The sequence below is a fragment of the Electrophorus electricus genome, chromosome 17 (genome assembly GCF_041902795.1).
Source record: "Electrophorus electricus isolate QZ-2024a chromosome 17, ASM4190279v1, whole genome shotgun sequence".
NCBI classification, from domain to species: domain Eukaryota; kingdom Metazoa; phylum Chordata; class Actinopteri; order Gymnotiformes; family Gymnotidae; genus Electrophorus; species Electrophorus electricus.
Window position 1 is genome coordinate 5,428,456 of NC_137513.1, and position 19,780 is coordinate 5,448,235.

The 19,780-nt window shown below is 48.0% G+C and overlaps 1 protein-coding gene across 5 annotated transcripts in view; it reads right to left on the reverse strand.

Annotated features, from left to right (window-relative positions):
- The window catches only part of pitpnm3 (PITPNM family member 3), a 52,825-nt gene continuing 33,045 nt past the window's right edge, over window positions 1–19,780 (reverse strand). For 4 of the 5 annotated variants that reach the window (XM_081700386.1, XM_026997784.3, XM_081700385.1 and 1 more), the window contains 14 exons: window positions 19,317–19,506; window positions 17,164–17,286; window positions 16,659–16,819; window positions 12,332–12,486; window positions 11,769–11,939; window positions 8,109–8,288; window positions 7,488–7,636; window positions 6,898–7,014; window positions 4,661–4,777; window positions 4,420–4,568; window positions 3,907–4,056; window positions 3,458–3,641; window positions 3,089–3,217; window positions 1–2,883 (listed from right to left, as the gene is read on the reverse strand). In XM_081700386.1, coding sequence (XP_081556512.1) covers window positions 2,563–2,883; window positions 3,089–3,217; window positions 3,458–3,641; window positions 3,907–4,056; window positions 4,420–4,568; window positions 4,661–4,777; window positions 6,898–7,014; window positions 7,488–7,636; window positions 8,109–8,288; window positions 11,769–11,939; window positions 12,332–12,486; window positions 16,659–16,819; window positions 17,164–17,286; window positions 19,317–19,506 — 2,296 coding nt within the window. In that variant the 3' untranslated portion in view covers window positions 1–2,562. The remainder of the gene's footprint in view (window positions 2,884–3,088; window positions 3,218–3,457; window positions 3,642–3,906; window positions 4,057–4,419; window positions 4,569–4,660; window positions 4,778–6,897; window positions 7,015–7,487; window positions 7,637–8,108; window positions 8,289–11,768; window positions 11,940–12,331; window positions 12,487–16,658; window positions 16,820–17,163; window positions 17,287–19,316; window positions 19,507–19,780) is intronic. The other variant, XM_081700387.1, reaches the window with a different exon arrangement.

Genomic DNA, 19,780 nt, shown 5'->3' on the forward strand with positions numbered 1-19,780 from the left:
TTTAAACACGCATGGGGCCAAAAGATCGTTTATTGGCGGCAAATTGCACAGTTGTGTTTTTATCATCTTAATCCTGTCAAACAATATATATACACATCTATCTATCTATCTTAATGAATAACTTAAGCAAAATACAAATAAATTCTTATAGCACATCATCATTTGAATATCTATATAGGAAGGTCTATATCTTTGTAAGACGAATAGATGTACGTCGGTACACACAATGTTTATAAGGCTGAAAATACATTCTTATACCTTGTATACTGACTCAGTAACATTTCATCAGTGTTCACAATTTGATTCAGAACATCACACACAAAAGATTATATAAATACAGTTTGTCCTTGAAATTTGTCTCATTGGCTCACATTGCAGGATCTATGCAAGACCTCATCAACCAGACGACCTCTGTGTACACAGAAAATATAGGTAATGACTGCTCGTCATTTTAAATATGTACAGTAATTACAAATAGGTTCAAAACACAACAGACATCTTCATGTACTCTCAAATACACAAACACTCCCACACCCACGTTTGCTCATTTTCATACTATATAGCCTCTACAATGGACATCCTAAATGTACATGTACAAGAAAGTGTAAGATACTTTGGTTTGGTAAATTTACAGTAATAAATATGTTGCAATTTTAAATTTCTTCAGTGAAAAATTGTTTTTCATTACAATAAAAGCAACACAGTACGTTTACTGTACTGCAGTACAATACAAACAGGACACAAGGAGACAAATCAACATCTGTTCAACGAGTCATACTGATCTCCATTCATATACTGTTGGTATATACAGACTTATTTGTAAACAATATCAATATATGGTTGTAATTACATTGGTATTGTTTGTATAATGTGGCAGTACAGTAACAGCCGTCTCAATAACTACTATACGACTATGAAATCATCATTTGATGCAGGGTAAACATTGCTGTTTTCAGCCAGAAGCAACTACACCCACAGTTACTTAATTTGATTTAGTGCCACTTACAACTGCCACACAAGCAGGAGAATATCAGGCACAACAGAAAGCACTGATGGTTAAATCTCCCATTTTCCATTCGCTCCCACACCTGCTGATATGGGAGGCTTGCATGAGAGGAGGTGGTGTGCGGGGCCCAGCGGACACCCAGGGGCCGCCCCCGCACGGGGGGCCGAGGCCAACCCTGCCTTGCCGTCAGACGCGCCGCCGCTACGGAGGGATGGGTTTGGCGTGCGGCAGCCTGGCCCCGATGCTGCCGCCGTGCACGGCTGCCGAGGCAACAGGGCGGCACCTGTGACATTTACCCAGGAGGATTATTGCAGGGGTCGGCGTCGAGGTCATTCTGAGCGGTGCCCGCCTGTACCCCGTGATGCGTATTGCTTGGGCTCCGTGCGTCCCACGTTCCGAACGGGATGTTATTGGATGTGTTCTTTTGTGCCCGGTGGTGGTGGTGGGGGGTGATGAAGCCTTATAAGCTCCTCTGGATAAACGGGGATGTCGGTTACTGGACCAATCGCACAAAAGGGAGCAAAGGGACACCGGACATTAAAGCCGACTTGAGAGGCATTACATCTGGACCCGGAAACGCCGCTAAGCCGTCTCCTATCCTTGGGGCTCAAGCGAACCCAGCTCGCCGGCTGCCGAACGGACCGGCGGAAGCCGTGCCGTGCCGCGCGATCTGTCCCAGCACGTGGTGCAGCAGGAGCTAGATGGGTTGTGAGGAGGTGAAGGCCCCGCGGGGGAGGAGAAGAGGAGCTGATGGGCGGCCTCACACTGCGCTAATCAACACCCGCCGGATTAGTTCAGAAAGAGACACGCCGCTCAAGGGCAAACATTAATTTCCTATTATTGCCGGACTTGGTGCGTGCGTATTCTGTCGTCTTCACCGGTGCTGCCGACATAGGACCCGACCGGAGATTTGCGCTTGGATTTCAGCAGTCGGGAGGGATGCAAGAGAGCAGAGTGGGAGGTGCAGTGATCTCAAACAATCCGAGAGCATCTTCTAATAATAGCTCTACCCTGGGCTTGGCCATGAATATGAATGCACCAGTGTAGCAGGGGGGAAGGGAAGCCCCAGTCGGTGAGGGAAATCATAAGCATGACGGCTCTTTCCTTACAGTCTAACGAGCCATGTGTGCCCGCACAGAACGCAGGCAAATCTAACAGGCAATATCTCACGTTCAGCGGGGAGCTCTTTTCAGAGGTCTGCTGAAATCGAATTTTAAATAACAGGCTTGAATGCTTCACAGCTTAAAGGCGAGAATATCAAGGGCAAGAAAACTACAAAGCCTGGAAATGTGTCGCTCAAAGCGGATGAAAGCAAAAGATGGCGTTTTAGGCGTTTGGGCTCTTTAGATTTCATGCATTTGAAAATTCCTTATGCTCCAAACCAGTAAAACACTCTCATTTTGCTGCGACTGAAGGACACCATAAAAGAACTCCTTACAGCCCGGTGATTATAGTCAACCTAGAGCTCCCAGACGTGGGTCTCGCCTCATGTCAGCCAAGAAACCTCCTCTTTCCCTCACCTCTCCTCCCTCGTCTCCCTCTCTCCTTCTCTCTGGTCAGGGAGTGGTGTCGCCACGGTGCCCGGCCGCGTGCACCCAGAAAGCGTGGCCACCCGTCACCCCGCCCCCGTGGTCCTTGTCGGACTCGGGCTGGCTCTGGGCACGCTCGGGCTTGGGGTTGGCCGTGGCCGGCGGCTCAGGCTGCTGCACCGACATGGTACGCCGCAGGTGCGTGCGCTTGCACAGAAAGTCCGGCTTGGCCGTCAGGCCGAAGGACCCCTTGCGCAGCACCATGCGCACGGACGAGCTCTTCTTGGGCCGAGCCCGGTGCCCGAACTGCAGCATGGAGAGGTGCGCGGCGTAGCCCTCGCTCAGGAACTGCTCGGGAAAAGTGGGAAAGGCAGCACGTGGTGGTCATACGAGCGAGCAGAGAATGCGGAAGAAAGGAAAAGACCATATGAACAAAAATAAACCGTAAAGTAAACAGCAGCAGCAACTCAAACGGAGTTTTCCAGAGACGCCAGCGCTACTGATTTACTGAGTTGTAAAGTAGACAGAAGGAAGAAACGGGAGAAAGGCTCACCTGACACTGGTTCTGGTACTTCTTGGATGGTCTGCCCACTATATAGATTTGACTGGAGCTGAGGCCCAGCATGCTGTAGACGGAGATATCCTTCATGGAGCCGTAGGCTGAGTTGATCTTAATGTGACACTAACAAGAGAAGAAAAGGGGGCCTTAGCGGCAGACAGCCTCTGGCACAGTGGAAAGGTGATATGTGTGTGTGTGTGTGTGTGTGTGTGGGATCATCAAAGAAATATAATAACAGTGTGTGAGGCACAGCAGAAAAGAGCAACGGAGGGAAAAAGAGCATGGAAGTAACCGGGAACTTTGTTATTAACGGGAGACATCATCATCATTAACGGGTGATGCTGCCCAGCTGGTGCGTTTCACCTCCTGTATCAAGTTCCTGAGGAAGATGGTCTTCTGGCGCAGTGGGTCATGCACCAGGCCTTCAGAGAAGAAGATCATGCCCTGGGGGAAGTTGTGCTGAGAGAGCCACGACACCACTCTCTGCTTCTGCATGTCAGGACGGCCCGTGATATAGATGATCAGGTAACCCAGGTCCTGCCAGTGCCTGAACACGATGCATAGTGGCAAAATTCACTCGCCACACCGCCCCATCAAAAATTCCCAAAGCCTGGCCTTCAAAACCGGTGTCCTTCTGCACTTTTCAGAAAGACCCAATAGCCATTTTAATTTAGTTCAGGTGCAAGATTTCGGAAACGTGGCCCGTCTGTTAACAGATGGTGCTACGGAATACTTTTTTAATGTACATGTTCATATCTATGCCCCACTCCACACTCTCATTCCTCCCTCCCTTCGTCCCCCACCCCGCTCACCTAACCACATCCACGGCTCCGGGCCGCACTTTCGGGTCGCTGCCCATGATGGAGACGCTGGCTGCAAATGACCCATCAATGCTGAACACCACACACTCCATCCCATGTGGCAACACAGTGAAGAAAGCCTCAGCGCTCGTCTGGTCTCCCCTACAGGCCGGAGGGAGGGCACACAGAGAGAGAGAGAGAGAGAGAGAGAGATAGAGAGGGAGGGAGAGAGAGAGAGAGAGAGAGATAGAGAGGGAGAGTCAGAAAATAGGAAAATAAAAGAAAGCAGACAAAGCACTAGAAAAAGGTGGATGTGCACCAGAGGCTTTGAAATTAATTTTAACACCTACTGGAATGTATTCTGTCCCAATGTGTTTAACAATTCACTCAAGCGTTCCAACTCAAAGGCAATCTAATATGCAATTCAACAGTGAATAAAACAGCGTTTAACTATAAATCACAGGAACTGACACGTTACACAAATCCAGGCTCTCTCGGGAGAGCTATGTGTTGGCATTGACTCACTTGACGACCATTTTAATTGGGTAAACCCCCAGAGGCTGTTTTTTGTCATCGGGGATTGTGTAGGACACTCTGCCACTGCTGTTGGTGACCTCGGTGTCAAAGTGCACCCAGCGACCCGACTGCGGCTGAGTCATCAGATACACGTCCACCTGAGAAAGAGGGAGACAGAGATTGGGCAGAGGAAACTACATGCAGAGCTTGTGATTTTGGGGATCTCAAAGTTCAGCTGATTAGGTGTTACCTTCTCCCCTGTTAGAGTCACCATGTCCAGGGGGCCATACATGAAGCGGCCCACCAGAGTCTGCTGCCCCTCCTCCGTGGCAATGACATCATTCACCCTGTGGTTGGCGGTGACGTTCTGCGTGACAGAGGGTGGGGTCAGGTCACGATTCCCCCCCAACGTTCCCCTGCCTCCTGTCATCCCTCCCTGCCTGTTAAGGTAGATCCGTGGAACGCACCAGCAACGCCGCCTGACAGCTTCCACTTAAGCACGCAGCAAAGGCCGCAAACAAAAGCGGGGGTCGCGTCTCCTCGGCGACCGATAGAGGGGGTCGCGTCTCCATGCGAGCCTACCACGCTAATCCTGCTCTCCTATAAATCTCATTTTGGGAAGCAGGAGCCGCCGTGGGGCAGCCGGAGATAAATCCCAAAATCCTTTGCTGAGGTAGTCAAGATTGAGAAATGAAAGCACCCCGAACACTGACGCATGCAGATGCTGGATGTTTGCTGGCTACAAACTGGAAATGCAGCTGAGTGGCTTCTGAATATATGCATGCAGGGCTCCAATTTTGCTTGCGAGCAACTAGAAATCACTGTGCCAGGCGTGTGATTGCTTTCAGTTTAGGCCCGAGCTAAGGTGCGCCGTTCCCCTGACATTATCATGCATATCAAAAGTCCTTCACCGTCAGCCAAGGGCATTTCTGCAGTGCTTCTTTTAACCCTGGCTTTCGATATGGCCGCTGTGTAGAACAAGGGAACACTGGTGTCTCTGCGGTGAAACCCACATGCAAAGCGCCAATGAAGACACACCCGAAGTTGTCCATGCTGCGATCCTTGAGAGTAATGTTAACATGACAGCCTTGTGCGGATTTAAGCTCTCAACGAGGAGAGCCACTCTAAAAATCATTAGTCCAGATGAGATAATGAGCCTGATCGAGCAGATTCGTCTTTTAATGAAGCAGTTAAACATTTTTAGACTTTCAGGGACTTGCATATTAAGTCAGTCAACAATTTATTCTGGCCAGTGTCTGCGTTAAAACGCCATATGACAGGTCTACACAGTCATGCATACATATGCAGACACACACGCGCGTAGTCATGCATGCACATGAGTGTACACACACACACACACACACACACACACACACACACACACACACACACACACACACACACACACACACACACACACGAAAATTAATCCCCCTGGCACATCCCTCAGACATCTGTAGTGCGATGCTAGTCATGAGGGCAATGACAAATGCATTTGACCAGCCTGGGCAGAACACAGAGGGGGCAAGTATCACACAGCCGGCTGTGTGGATGTCAACAATGGAGAACACAGACAAACCTGACCACACACACACGCACGCACACAACCAAACATACAAACACAGAATGACAGAGAATGGAAACTAGGGCTCTATATAAAGTCTCCAGGAAGAAAATAATTATCCAGCGGGAAAAAAAAAAATAACCTGAATAGTTTTGGCACTCATGTGAAACCTCAGCACACCCTCTGATCATCCCCTTTTGAGTGATTCGAGTACAGCAGCAGGCTGAACACTGAAGGGAAAAAAACTAGCTGAAATTCTACAGGGTCCTACTGATCAAAAACACTCTCTTTTGAAAAAGACACGTTGACAATGATAGAATATTCCTGCCTGCTATATTTAACCCCACTGAAACGGCAGGGAGGCTGAATGGCTGGGTGCTTTTTTTTTGTGAAAGACGTAGCTGATATATGAGAGCAAAGGCTGCACGGGTGGTGTCGTGCTGGGTAATTGTGTTGCCGAGTTCCGTGCCGAGGCTCAGTGTGAGGCATTAAAGCTTTTTTTGGTGAGATCTCTCACCCACGCACACTGACTTATTGTGGAGTGTTTGTGGAGCACAATTTCTCACCACCATGGAGGATATTTTTAGTCTTTCTGCATTCTTCCACAAAATCAGAGGGGCTCATCTGCTGCCTGCACTGGCATTTAAGTGATTGTGTGTGTGTGTGTGTGTGTGTGTGTGTGTGTGTGTGTGTGTGTGTGTGTGAGAGAGAGAGAGAGAGAGAAGGGAGTAACACTAGTCTTGCTTACGACAAACCGAGAACTTAATGAGAACAATATTCAGCACATTGGCCACAGAGTGTTCTGATTAATTATGCCATGATTTTATCAAGTGCGTTGTTTGTGCGGCATGGCTCTGAGGGCGTGCAGAAATGAGCACAGTGACATGGGGTGTGGGGAGAAGAGATGGGGGGGGGGTCCTCACCCTCAGCTTGACATGGGTGCGTCTCCGTAGCCACTTCTCTCTGGGGCTGGACGGGGAAAAGGATGTGGATTCAGAGCTGTCTGCCTCCTGAGCCTTCACACAATCACAGCGCATCACCTGTCAATCACACAGACGCGCACGGGTCAGCGGTGATCACACCCCTCGGTTATTCCCTTTACTCACAACCCGAGCTGCGCAGACACTGCCGGTACGTGCGAGCAACGCACCACGTAGCACAAAAAGAACCTTTTTTAACCCTCATTCTCTTCCCTGGCCGTTTAAGGTGATGTTGGCTCGGCTTCAGACATCCAATAAAAATCACCCTGCTTGAATGCAGGCGGCGCAACATGATTCCACTAATCTGCTCCACAAACTAGACAGGGACGGGCTAGCCTGCCATTTCTTGCTCATGGGGAGATGGAGGCAGCGTGTGTGCAGCGGTACAGCCGTGCTTCACCGTACACATGCACACGAGAGAGAGAGAGAGACATTCCTGGAGCAGTGGACAAGCCTTGGGGTACTACAGGGGCAATACAGGGGTAACACAGTCGTGCTCTCTTACTCTGCAAGGGGGTAGCTGCATGTGTTACCTGTCTGAGCAGGAAAGCTACTACATCAGTCGACTCCCAGTAGGAGGCATGGAAGAGGTGAGGCAGAGCTACAGTTGGGAAGGCAGTCAGGACATCAGGACAATAGAGCGTATAATCCAGCCGTTTGGAGCCCCACCAGCTACTCGAGACTAGAACACACACACACACACACACACACACACACACACACACACACACCAGATGTATACTACAAACAAAAGGATATAACAAAAGACATTTTCAATATGCGGGCTTCTGCCTAGTAATGAAGGCTCACCAGCATTAGTCATACCTAAACAAACGTGTCACAACAGGGCTAATGCAGTCTGCTTTAAACCCAGTAAATCTTTCAGCACAGTACCGACTGCCACCGAGATATTTCACTGCGGTTCATTTGCGGTACATGTACAGCTACGGACATCTCAGGACACGCTGCCGGTAAAAATTTAACCTGAAGCACGAGGTAGAAACCAAGCTGTGGGACCTGGGAGTAGGACGAACGATGATTCACCGAGTGCCAAGCACCACGCATGATGGAACACGACGGCCGGGGCCGAGCAGCTGTGAGCCCATCCCGCCGGGCACGCGGCGTGCCCGCGCACGCCTGTGCGGCCCACTCACCGTTGGCGATTGCGCAGCTGAGCCTGCTCTCCCAGCAGCCGGAAGCCTGACTGTCTGTGCTGGTCAAGCTGGCCCTGCGTCCCCCGCCGCCGCCTGACCGTTTCCCCAATCCGTCTGCCTCGTCCGCCTTTGCGGGGCCCCCGTCCAGAAACACGTCGGCGTGGCTGTGGAGGTCGTCCGCTGGCAGAGGGCAGAAAGGGGAGGGGTCTGGTGAGCAGAGTGACGGTGGAGATGATGAATCAGACCTCCAGCAAATCTTAGTCCTGTTGTAGAGGAAGCGGGATCAGTTTCTGGCAGTGGTTCTAATACGATGAATCCTGAATGGATCAGATTAGTAATTTCCTCTCATTTTAATCGCTAGTTTATATGCAACTATAAATAGGCTAAAGGCATTATTCATCTGACTGTTTTCCTGTTATCTACCCACAACACTGACTTTCTACTGTGTGTGCTGTGGGATTTACTTTTTGTGGAACACCTCACAAGCTGAGTCAGGAGGATAACGCACTTGCTCCATGCCCCAAGAGGCTGTGGTTTAGGTGTTTATTACCACTCCACACAAAAGAAAACCAAGTGAAAGACTTTTCACTTACTCCCAAACGTCACGTCTGGCTGCGGCAGTGAAACAGACCTTTAAAAGGTTCCTGTCGTAGATTAAGCCCCTGTCCATTTCCCCCCCCCATTTTCCCACGGCTAATCTTTCCCTTTAAACCTCTGCCTCGTCCAAACACTCCGTTGTTACTAACAAGGCACGCTTTCATTACACAGCACGCCAGTGTGGAAAACATCACATTAAGCAAAGATGCGTAACAGAGTTCAGACGCAGCCTGTTAGACACACACGTTCGCGCGTGCGCGCATGCGTGCAGGGCCAGTCTCGGGCGCGCACGCGGCGGGGCATTCGACAGCGAATCACGGTCGCTTTGTAGTCGGCGTCGCCTCTTCTCATTTGCCAGCCCAAGCCAGCTGTGAGCCGTAGCCCAAGTGACTGGGTGATGCTGACCAACCCCAGCCGGAGATCCGGCGGGGGACCCTGCGTGCAGTCGTGGGGGGGCCCAGACAGCAGGGGGGATGGAGCACATGCGGACAGCAGCCGGCGATGGCACGCTCCTGAATCCTAAACAGGTGGAGCCCTATCAGAACGGTTCATCAGAGACACCACCTGAATTCATATTGCTTCCCAACCCCCCACCACCACCTCAAAACTGCAGGGGAGCGCAAGCGCGGAACGCTGCCACCCTCTGACACGAGTGCTGTAACGGCGGGGCGGAGAGGACGTTGGGCATCTGCCCCGTTTTGAACCGCCACGTGCAGCGTGGCCGAGTTGACCTCGCCCTGCACCGCGAGCCTGAAGCTTCACACAGGCTTTTCCGTTAGGCACAGGATATGCTACGGCTCGTTCCAGTTCTTCATAGCACTAAAGAGGCTTGAGTTCGCCAGGGGAATACTAATGTGCTGGCAGGAGTTTCAGGTGCGTGGTCCAGAATCACCCGGAGCCAATATCAGATGAAGCCCAATGAACAAGCGCAAATGCTTTGAGCTTTATACATGCATAAGGTGGGTCCCACGAGAGTGATTGCCACATTTCATTAGTAGATTAGTTGTTGAGTTGATTAGGAATATAAGCAGTGAAGGTATTGATTCTGCTCCATAATATGGAGGACATGAGACAGGACACTGAAGGTGAACAGTGACATTTGTCACTTTTGATAGATACATTCTTTACAGGGGGGAAAAAATAAAAAATAATAATACAACCACTGAGATTTATTACGTCACCTATATATCATGTGACCGCGCGCGCGCGCGCACACACACACACACACACACACACACACACACACACACACACACACACACCCTTTCGGGTTTGCCTGAAACGCCGAAAGAGGCTGACCGAGAGGGAGGTGGGAGAGACAAGAGAGAACAGCAGAGAGAGAGAGACAGACGCAGAGAGACACAGACGCGGACAGACAGACACAGGCAGTCAGGCCCAGGCGTGACCAGGTCTGGTACTCATCTCCTCTAGCATTTGGGAAAGAGAGAGACAATCCTGTTTTTTGACATGAAATAACCTACACAGATTAAACACTCCGGGAGAGGTGATCAGAAAATAGAAAAGAAAAAAAAAAAAGCTTGACAAGTCATATAGAGTCAGAAATACAGCCGCACTCTCGCTAGCCAAACAAGGACCAGGAGACCTTGAAAATGAGATTGATTTGAAGAGGAGACATGTAGGCCAAGCACGGTGTGCCAAGACCCCTGTGCCACTCCGGGTAGAGGGAAAGGGATGGGAGCTTGGAGCCCGAGGGATGATAAAGGCTGGGAAAATAAAGAAAATAAATGGAAGCTTCCGGAAGTGGTCCAGAGAGTAATGAAGAAAATAACTCTTGCAGCACCTGACGTCTCCAGCCACACAACTATAGTTTTCAGCCTCTTGCCATAATTCAGATATCCAGGATGAATGGCTCTAAAATTCAAATCACTCAGCAATGCCGAGTGCCCAGCAAACCATAAACAAGCAAACAGGCCACAGCTATTCCTGGACATTAGTGCCATTCATCACATTAAAAGGCCTACAGAGTGCATCTGTGATCATAGTAATGATGGGATTATTTTACACACAGTAGGCGACTCCTGAGCCACTCCATGTGACTACAATAATTAATTACTACATTAAGCTTTTGTGTGTGTGTGTGTGTGTGTGTGTGTGTGCGCGCGCACACACGCCTCTGCATGCTCCTGAATTTGCTGATATTCATCCCCATTTATCCATCTAACAAATAGTCTTCCCAAACGGTCAGCAGAGTGACCCTGAAAGTCAGTTTTTCTCAGTGTCATCCTTCTATTTTTGGATGACTGCAGCCATGACAGGAGATCACAGTTTTAATTAGTGCAAAGTGCCTCTGTGAGCTGCCGTACTATTACTGAGTTAATAAGAGTCACCTGTCAAAGACTTTATGTATATAATTACACATGCTCATATTTTAATTCTCTTTGAGCCTTTCTTGTCTTAACTTTTGATATGTAGGTTCCCTTTTCTCTGGTGAATTTCTTTAAACGCTTTCTCCTATGAAATCATGTGCTAAACACACCAAACAAACCTCAGAGGTACTTGTCCTAGTTACCATTTTACTAATTTATTTTCAGCTGAGACAAAAGACAAGGTGAAGCCAAAGTGGAAGCTGGCTAAACATGTCTGTGTCCAAAAAAAAAAAACAGGGAAAAAAAAAAAAAAAAAAGGTACGCTTCGCCTCCGGAGGTCTCGGCGTGAGGAGTGTGGCCCGCTCGGGTTAGCTGTGAGGGGGGCCGGGACATGGGAGCAGGTGAACTGTAATTACACAATCAGCCCGTTAGAGCAGGTGGTGGGGCTGCATTCTGACACGCTTCGTATCAGCACCGCATCACATGGCAGTTCCAACAAGAGAGAGACACGTTTTGTGTACACGCACGCAAGGCCCAGTCTGCCTGCGGCTGAACAGAACTGACAGGAAGGAACAAGCAGTCAGAGATGTTTACACAGCTGAAGAAATACACTGCAGCCATCGAGCACATGGCTGGCACAAATACAAATCTGGCACTGGAATCTTTTATCAAACCAAGCAGGGCTGAAAGCAGACTACGGTGCGCATGAGATTTTCGTGGGCACCTTCATCCTCACCGATGAGGGTGGAGCGTCCATCGCCCAGTGGGTAGCGTTGGTAGCGGGGCACAGGAAATGGCAGCAAGCGGTGGAAGCTGGGATGTAGGAGGGGCTCCAGGCGTGAGGCCGAGGGGTCAGACGGGTAGAACAGGTTGAAGATCTGGGAGCAGGCAGGCCGCAACTGATTCACTGCAGAGAAAGAGAGAGCAACAGAAACACGAAGGGTCAGCACACCCGAGCCGCATGTGTTTCACCTGGAACTTGTAAGGTTTTTTTTTGTTGTTGTTGTTTTTTTTCGCTGTAGAAGATGTAGGTAGAGGCTGAGTAACTGAAGGCTGCTGTAATGTGGTGACCTCGCTGCAGGTAACACCGCTGCACTGCCAGTAAGGCAGGAAATGAGTGTAAGTGGACTGCCTGCCAGGCTGATGCTCACAGTATATTCAGAGGATGGTGTGTCCAGGGGAGTGTGCTGGGGAATACTGATTGATTGTTGTGCATGCGTGTGTGTGTGTGTGTGTGTGTGTGTGTGTGTGTGTGTGTGCGTGCGTGTGTGAGAGTGACAGAGAATGTGAGACATTCACCCTGGACCGACGGAAGCACAGTCTGTCTCATGGCTAACACCAGCCCAAGCGGACAGCCTAGCAGGAAACATTCGGACACCTCAAAGTCAAAACGGCCTGGATTCATCGTCGGATTGCTGCCCCCTGACCTCAAATCTACTTCATCCTGTATGAGGCTACACACACACACACACACACATACACACACACACACACACACATACATACACACATACATATACACAGTGTTTGTTTGCTCGTTTCACTATCAATGCATCAATACATGGACAAAGTTAAAGACACCAACACAGAAATTATTCACATATTTTCCTTGTTTCAGTGTTCGGGCTCCATAAAACATGGAAGTTATTCAGAAGACAAATTTTGGGGTCAACTTCATATACATGTACTCAGTGACTCTCCAGCAGAAAACCCATATATTGATATATATGGACAATCCTCTCACACATTTAAATAAACCTTTTTTAAAAGAAAAGAATGGAGCTGATTTTTCATCATAATTAGCATTGATATTGCACTAAAATGCTGGAGGAACGCTGAGAGAACCCAAGTTTAAATGGGATATTCCCGTACTCTGGAGCGCTTAAGATACAAGTTGGGGATCCAAAAGGAAATAATGCATTATTTCAATCACTTAACTTCAAATACCTGGTTAATTGTTTGAAAAATCTAACAAATAAATCTACTATTAATTGCAGGTTCAATTAACATCTTCCTCTTAATGTATTCTGCTTTGTTTCATAAGACCATGAATGCATTAGGGTAACACCAGCAAAGTTATGCTTTAGGATTTAATTTCCTGCATGGGAGATGCCATCGCTGCCATACTGTGGCAGCAAACTGAAAAGGCTAACTGAACTGATAAAGCTAAGGGGCAGCGGCAGTCAGGTACCAGGAAATAAGAGGCTGGTTTTCATTTACATTACGGAAATCTTACAAGGGGCACTGAGCAACTTTAAACAGTGGCTTCGTAGTGGGAACATGTGCAGGTCAAGTACTGCTCAGAGCTGCAATGTACTGAGAGAGGAACGATAAATGTATGTTGGCAGTTTGATTATCTATTACTGGTAGTAAACTGATGATACTGCTAACTCACTGATAACCCACGTTTGTGATTTGCGTTGTTTAACCCCGTATAGTTCAAAGTTCTGCCAGTTAGACTCTTTCCTCACTGTCATCTACATACCTTTCATATTATTTCTGTAGGAACCAAATAATTCATTCAGTTATTGAATACTATGCATTAAAATCTTAAAATTAGTCACTAAATGAGCCTAAACTTAAAGCCATTAACACAGCCATTACACAATTCATTAGGTACTTAATCAAGAAGCACTAATAGAACTATTGATATGTACCTAACATTATGGACTTTTAAAGATAACAAATAACAGCATTAAGAGTCTAGTCTGATGATTAATGAGAATTCAAGCCACACTAAACGAGCGGGTGAACTGCCCACTATCCCAAGCAGTCATGGTGATGTTTCTCCAGATGCACATTATGGCATTCAAATCCTTTATAAGTATAAACAGAGATGACAGTCACAGCATGAACTGAAAATAGATGAAAAGGATCGCATGTGGTTAACAATTCATTAATTCAGAAAGCCATAATAACTGAACAAGTGATTTTAGTCAGGCAATCGTGGCATAAAAATCTTTTTTATTACATAAAATGATCTGCTGTTACATTTTTTTTTTTTTAATTTCTCTGTATGGATTGGCCTCACATTTACATAAACACAGAAACCTTCTGGCAATATGACATCGGATACAAAGACACGCTCAGACAAACCTATACTGTACGCTGTGGCCAAAAGGACACGAAGCCCATTTTGCAGAAGCTTATTAATGCTGGAGCCATTAACCTTTATTTGTGGTAACCAGCCAACGCTTCAGTCTTGTTTCATATCATCTGTTCGTCCTTAATAAGGAACGGCCCCCATTCATCATCCTGAGCAAACAAGTCGATAGGAAATAGACGGATGCTCCACAAACACAGCGCCAGCAAATCTGTGGAAGTGCCAGGCATCAGCATACACACAATTCATATGTAAAAACCATTTCCGCCCAATCAAGCAATACATTTCAGAACTAACCCGAGTTTACTCAATTCGCTTACTTGTCTGCATTAAAAGTCAGGTCTGATCTGAGAGTCTTCATGTCACAAAAGTAATTTGTAAGGATATAATAGGATATAATAGTAATAATAATGCAATAATAGGAGGAGAAATTATGTTTACATGATATATTATTATGGACAATATTTACATGAACATTTCCCCTCTTTGATGGCATTAAAAACAGCAACATCAATGTACAGTATCAATACATGGCTAAATGAGCATTAACCCTTCAAAGACCGCCTACGCCAGACGATTCAAATCCCAGCTGCCCTCACACCGTTACCAGCCAATAAGCACACTGAATAATAGGTACAGGTGCACCGGGAGTTAGGCAGAAATATGGCCCCTCAACGGAGGCTGGGTCGTCCCAAGCACTGGGCTGAGAAACACTGATGTAGACAAATTGGCGTGATTCTGTGAAAATTTAACAGCTTTCCTCTGTCATCCCTCTGTCTCCAACTTATGACAGATGATGCGTTCAACCTCTGCCTGGGCCTCAAAGATTACAGCTGGAATCAAAGTGACACCATGACACCACTCTCCCTTCTACTGTGCTGTTCTCTTCATTCCTTCTCAACTATTTTTTTCCCACTAGTCCACTGCCCGGTCTTGATATGCAACTCCTAGGAATCGGATGTTTAAATTGTTCTTCACTGAATGAACTAAAGGCAGCGCTGGCCCCAAGGCAGCCAGTGTTCATGTGCCAGATTGCTCCATTACATGAGCATCATGTTTGGACCCAAGATGCCACACTGGCAGAAACATCCTGCTGGCAATACTGTGATAAGAGTGAAGTTTCCCCAGAGGACTAGAACCACCAGCTCTGCTGAACGGCACTTTTACACACCACCTAACCCTAGGTGAGCTCCACCTAACCCTCACCACAGTGCAAGTCTTCTGGGGAGGAAGGCTGAGAGGCAGCTTACCCAAGAGGTTGTTTAGAGTGCTTTAGCTAGACAGCGTAGCATCGTGCTACTGACTGCTGCTCCATTGTGCTGTGCCCAGAGGCCTCTTCTGATGACAAGCCATTCAAGAGCCAGGGACTTAAGCAAAGAACAGCTGGTAGCTCAACCCATGTTGCCAAGGTAATGAGCTGTCGTTATGAAGGAGCGCTATTCCATGTCTGTCAGCATGCAGTGTGAATTTAAACATACAAGATCATATTTAAAAACAGTGCGTTCCTGATTCTTTCAGACCAAGCACATAACGGAATCTCATTTGAGTGTTTACACAGGGCTTTGCCATCTTGCTCTGTGTGGAAGGCGATGCAATTACATCCCCTAGCACCGTGATGCTGACCACTGCATCACTGAGTGATGCTTCTGACATTTACAGAAGACGTGATGGACGTCCATACGGCTAGCTAAAAGAAATGAGCGGCTTGGCTCCCGGTCGGGCTGGGACATGAACTTGCAGGAATATTTCACTTAATATTCACTGTGGATGTGCAGCGGCACTCCATCGTGTCTCCCGTGGGCGGAACTGGGAGAGAAGCCTCGAGTGATGAAAAATGATGTGATCCGGGCTTCATGCAGACGGTCAGGGTTTGTCAGAAAACACACATTAATGTGAGATTTAACAAGATGTTTGACCCAAGCTGGCCACCATTGAAGCAGACTAATGCTGGGGGTTTTTATTTTATAGGTGACATTTGCTTTTATGCGATCTTTAAAAAAGGCTCGTCTGCGAGGGCAGCAGCAGGTTTCGTGAGGGAGAGATGTCCTCGCTCTCCCCTACATATGCAGGCTATTTGTAGCAGGACAGCAAACACCAATTAATGAGAAGGCGAAAAAGACGGACACCTATGCTGACCGAGTGACCCAGCCATGCGTGCTCTACCTTTCCGGTTTAACTCGATGTCTACGCGTGATGGATCCGAGAGGAAAAGTTAGCGCAGGAGCCAGGATTCTAGAATTGGGACAGTTCGGTCGCAGCATGGCGTGCACATGCATGCGTACGTGTCTGACAGCATACAACGTTGACCGGAGGAAGGGCAAGTGGTTAAGGTACTTGACTTGTAATCGAAAGGTTGCTGGTTCAAGCCCCACCACTGCCAAGTTACCACCATTGGGCCCCCGAGCAAGGCCCTTAACCCTCTAGTACACAAGGTGTACTCACTCATAATTCTAAGTTGCGGTGGATAAAAGCGTCAGCTAAACGTCGTACATGTAAATGCGAGGGTGCGAGGGAGAGGCATACCTGCTCAGGAACGGGAGCTGCTGGGCACTAGGGGAGTCGCTGTCGCTCCCGAGTGGGTTCCTTGTGGGCCCGCGGCCCTCACAGGGCTCCGAGATGTCAATATTGCTCTTGCTCAGGCGCTTGCTGGAACCAAAGCTCGTGCCAGCGTCTCCCGGGGTCTCCTGCGGGTGGGGGGGAATGCTGGAGTCACCATTACTTAAAGGCGGCAAATCAGCGGCATTTTTTAAATCAGCTTTTACACAATAGTGGTTCCAGGAAAGAAAGCTGAAGCACACGACAGGGTCCTAAAAATCAGGATAGAGTGCTCGCCAGGGTTTAAGTGGCCATTTTCCGAGAGCCTGCTGTGGACTAAAATGGAGCCTATAGTGTAAGTTGCCCGGGTGGGGGGGGTTGGCACAACAACCAAAACACAAACATGAGGGAAGGACCCAGTAGTGGATCTAAGAAATCTAGGCTTACAAGCAGGACAAGTGTCAGACTATAAAAAGTAGTTTTAAATACAAACCTTCAGGCTCTCCACACTGTTGTGTCGGCTTCGGTGATCGGGGCTGCCATGCTGTGGGCTGTTACTGAAGCAGAGAGCATCAAAACACAGCACACCACCCACACAGTCGCCCAACAGGCACACCTGGCCACAGCGCGCGCGCGCACACACACACACACACACACACACACACACACACACACACACACACACACACACACACACACACACACACACACACACACACACACACACACACACACACACACACACACACACACACACACAAAATCAGATCCACTCTAGTGAAAGCGGTCCAAGGCTCAACAGCAGGCCAGATTAACGATGGCCACTGTTCAACCCGTCAGTCAATACCACTCTTAATCAGAGCAGGGAGGGAGTGCGGCACAAACATTGCTTGCCTGCCTGCTTAATGACCTGTTTGGTGTGGATGAATGTCTGACATGGAACTCTGGCTGCGCTTGTAGGCTGAAAATACAATCATCGCCCACCTTGTTCCACCTTGCCCCCCCCGAGAGCAAAAATCCATTCTCCGGCTCCAAAAGAAAGAGCCCTTCAAAGCCTTATCAGATACCTGTGCGAGTGTTCCAGGATAGGGGGGGGTTAATGTGTTACTCATGAAAGTGCTCAAAAATGCAGTCTGTGGGTCTTAAACCCCAGCCACTTCCACTGGAAATCACTTGTGCTTGGTATTTGTCATGTGAGATTAGAAAGCAGGAGGAGTGGTGAGTGAGAGACTCCTCTCCCTGTGCTTGCTATGACTCATCAGTGGTGACTCAGAGTCCCCCCCACCCCAGCCCCCAAACACTACCCAGAAATGCTTGCTGTGTTAAGGCTGTCCTAGGACTAGCCTCTTAATGCCATAGCTCGAATCTCAAATTGGATCTCTAAATCCAATTACAAAAAGATGGGACTGTCAATGAATTGTAAATAAATGCAGAAAGTCATAATTTGTAAATGTTCTTTGACGTGAATTCAAACTAAAATAGTATAAAAAAGACAACCTATTTACCTAAACAGTTCCACTGTTCAACCTATTTACCTAAACAGTTCACATCTATTCTGAAAAACACCTGAACATATTCCAAAGATATTGGGACGGGCAATTCGGGACAAACAAAAACAACAACAAGACAAGTTATAACAAGGTGATGTAATGTTAAACAGTAGAGGTAATGGAGTTGCAGTATATAAAGAGTCTCCAGGAAAGGCCGAGTCCTTCTGGAGCATGGAGGGACCTCAGGACATCACCGCCTGAAAAAGGGCCATGGATCTGGGATGGAACACCTTGGTCAAGCCATACCATTCATCAGATGCAAGTTAAGCTTAACTGCGCAAAGTAGCAATATGTACGTCTAGGAGCGTTGCTGACTCTTCTGGGCTCAGTCTCATTCATTGTGCTGTTCGCCATCTCAAAAGTGTTCTTTGTGGTCCACCGATTCAACATTCCAAATAGCTTTTTGGTATAGCTGCCATGTTCTCTGGGGCAAAAACTTCAGGACCACGCAAGCCGTTATCAGCACCAAGTCCAAAGGCTGAGGTGAGATATGGCCCATCGCCTGGCTAACTACTGTGAGGGCACCATTAGTGCAGATATATAAATTTTTTGAAGGAACTTGTGCTGCTATCCAGACGCCATCATTTCCCAGCGTTTTCCAACAGGACAACACTAAAGCACATTGTGTCCAGATTGCAAGTGCATGGTCGCTTAAGAAGAGAGTACAGGTACTACACTCCATCTAAAAATGTCTGACAATATGAAGCACAAAACATGGCAAACAAAGACATGCATAATGCAAAAAAGGGGGTGGGGATTTCCACTAAACTTAATGAACTGTTGATAGTACACAATGGTAAACGCTCAACTGTCCCAACTTTTGTGCAGCATGTTGTAGCCCTTATTTGAAGTGAATGTGAATTTAATAGTTTTTTTTCCTTCAAAACAAAGTAAAACATCAAATAACATCTTGTTTTAGTGTTTTCAAAGTACTATGTTACAGTAGAATTTACAAGTCACTACCTTTTTGTTTTTATTATTAGCAATTTTCATACCTGCCCCAATGTTTTGGAATTAGGGTTGCACTTCGAGGTAAAGAGCAGCACTGATCTCAGATCAGCAGTGGCCCATTACCTTAGAACAGCAGCGGACTGACCTGGCCGGTGAAGCCCTGCCCTTCAGGGGACTGCAGGAAGTTGTGATACACCTGATTGGCTCGAGCGATGACGGTGACCACCGCATCCTGATAGTGCGGCGAGGCGATGGCGAGGAGAGGCAGGGCAGCCAGGGGTAGGTGATCCACACTGCTGGACATGCAGCTCTCGTCATAGCTGTAGGGGTTCAGGCTGCAGCGGGGCAGAGAGACACGTGGGTAACGGTGAGAGGCTGAGGAGGGTAACAAATGACTGACGTCACCTTCAAGCCCCGGCCCGCTGTGCATCGCGGCAAAGCTAACTGGCCCGAATGTCCAGTGAAAGTGTCAGAGGCGTTCCAGCCGACGTGGGCTAAACTTGTGTTGTCTCCTAATCGAGACTCGATAAAGTGAGCGGGTAAACAAAACCTTTGATGAGCCGAGGTCTTCGGCAGCCTCTCAGCTGGCCCCATGCTAGCACAGCAGGC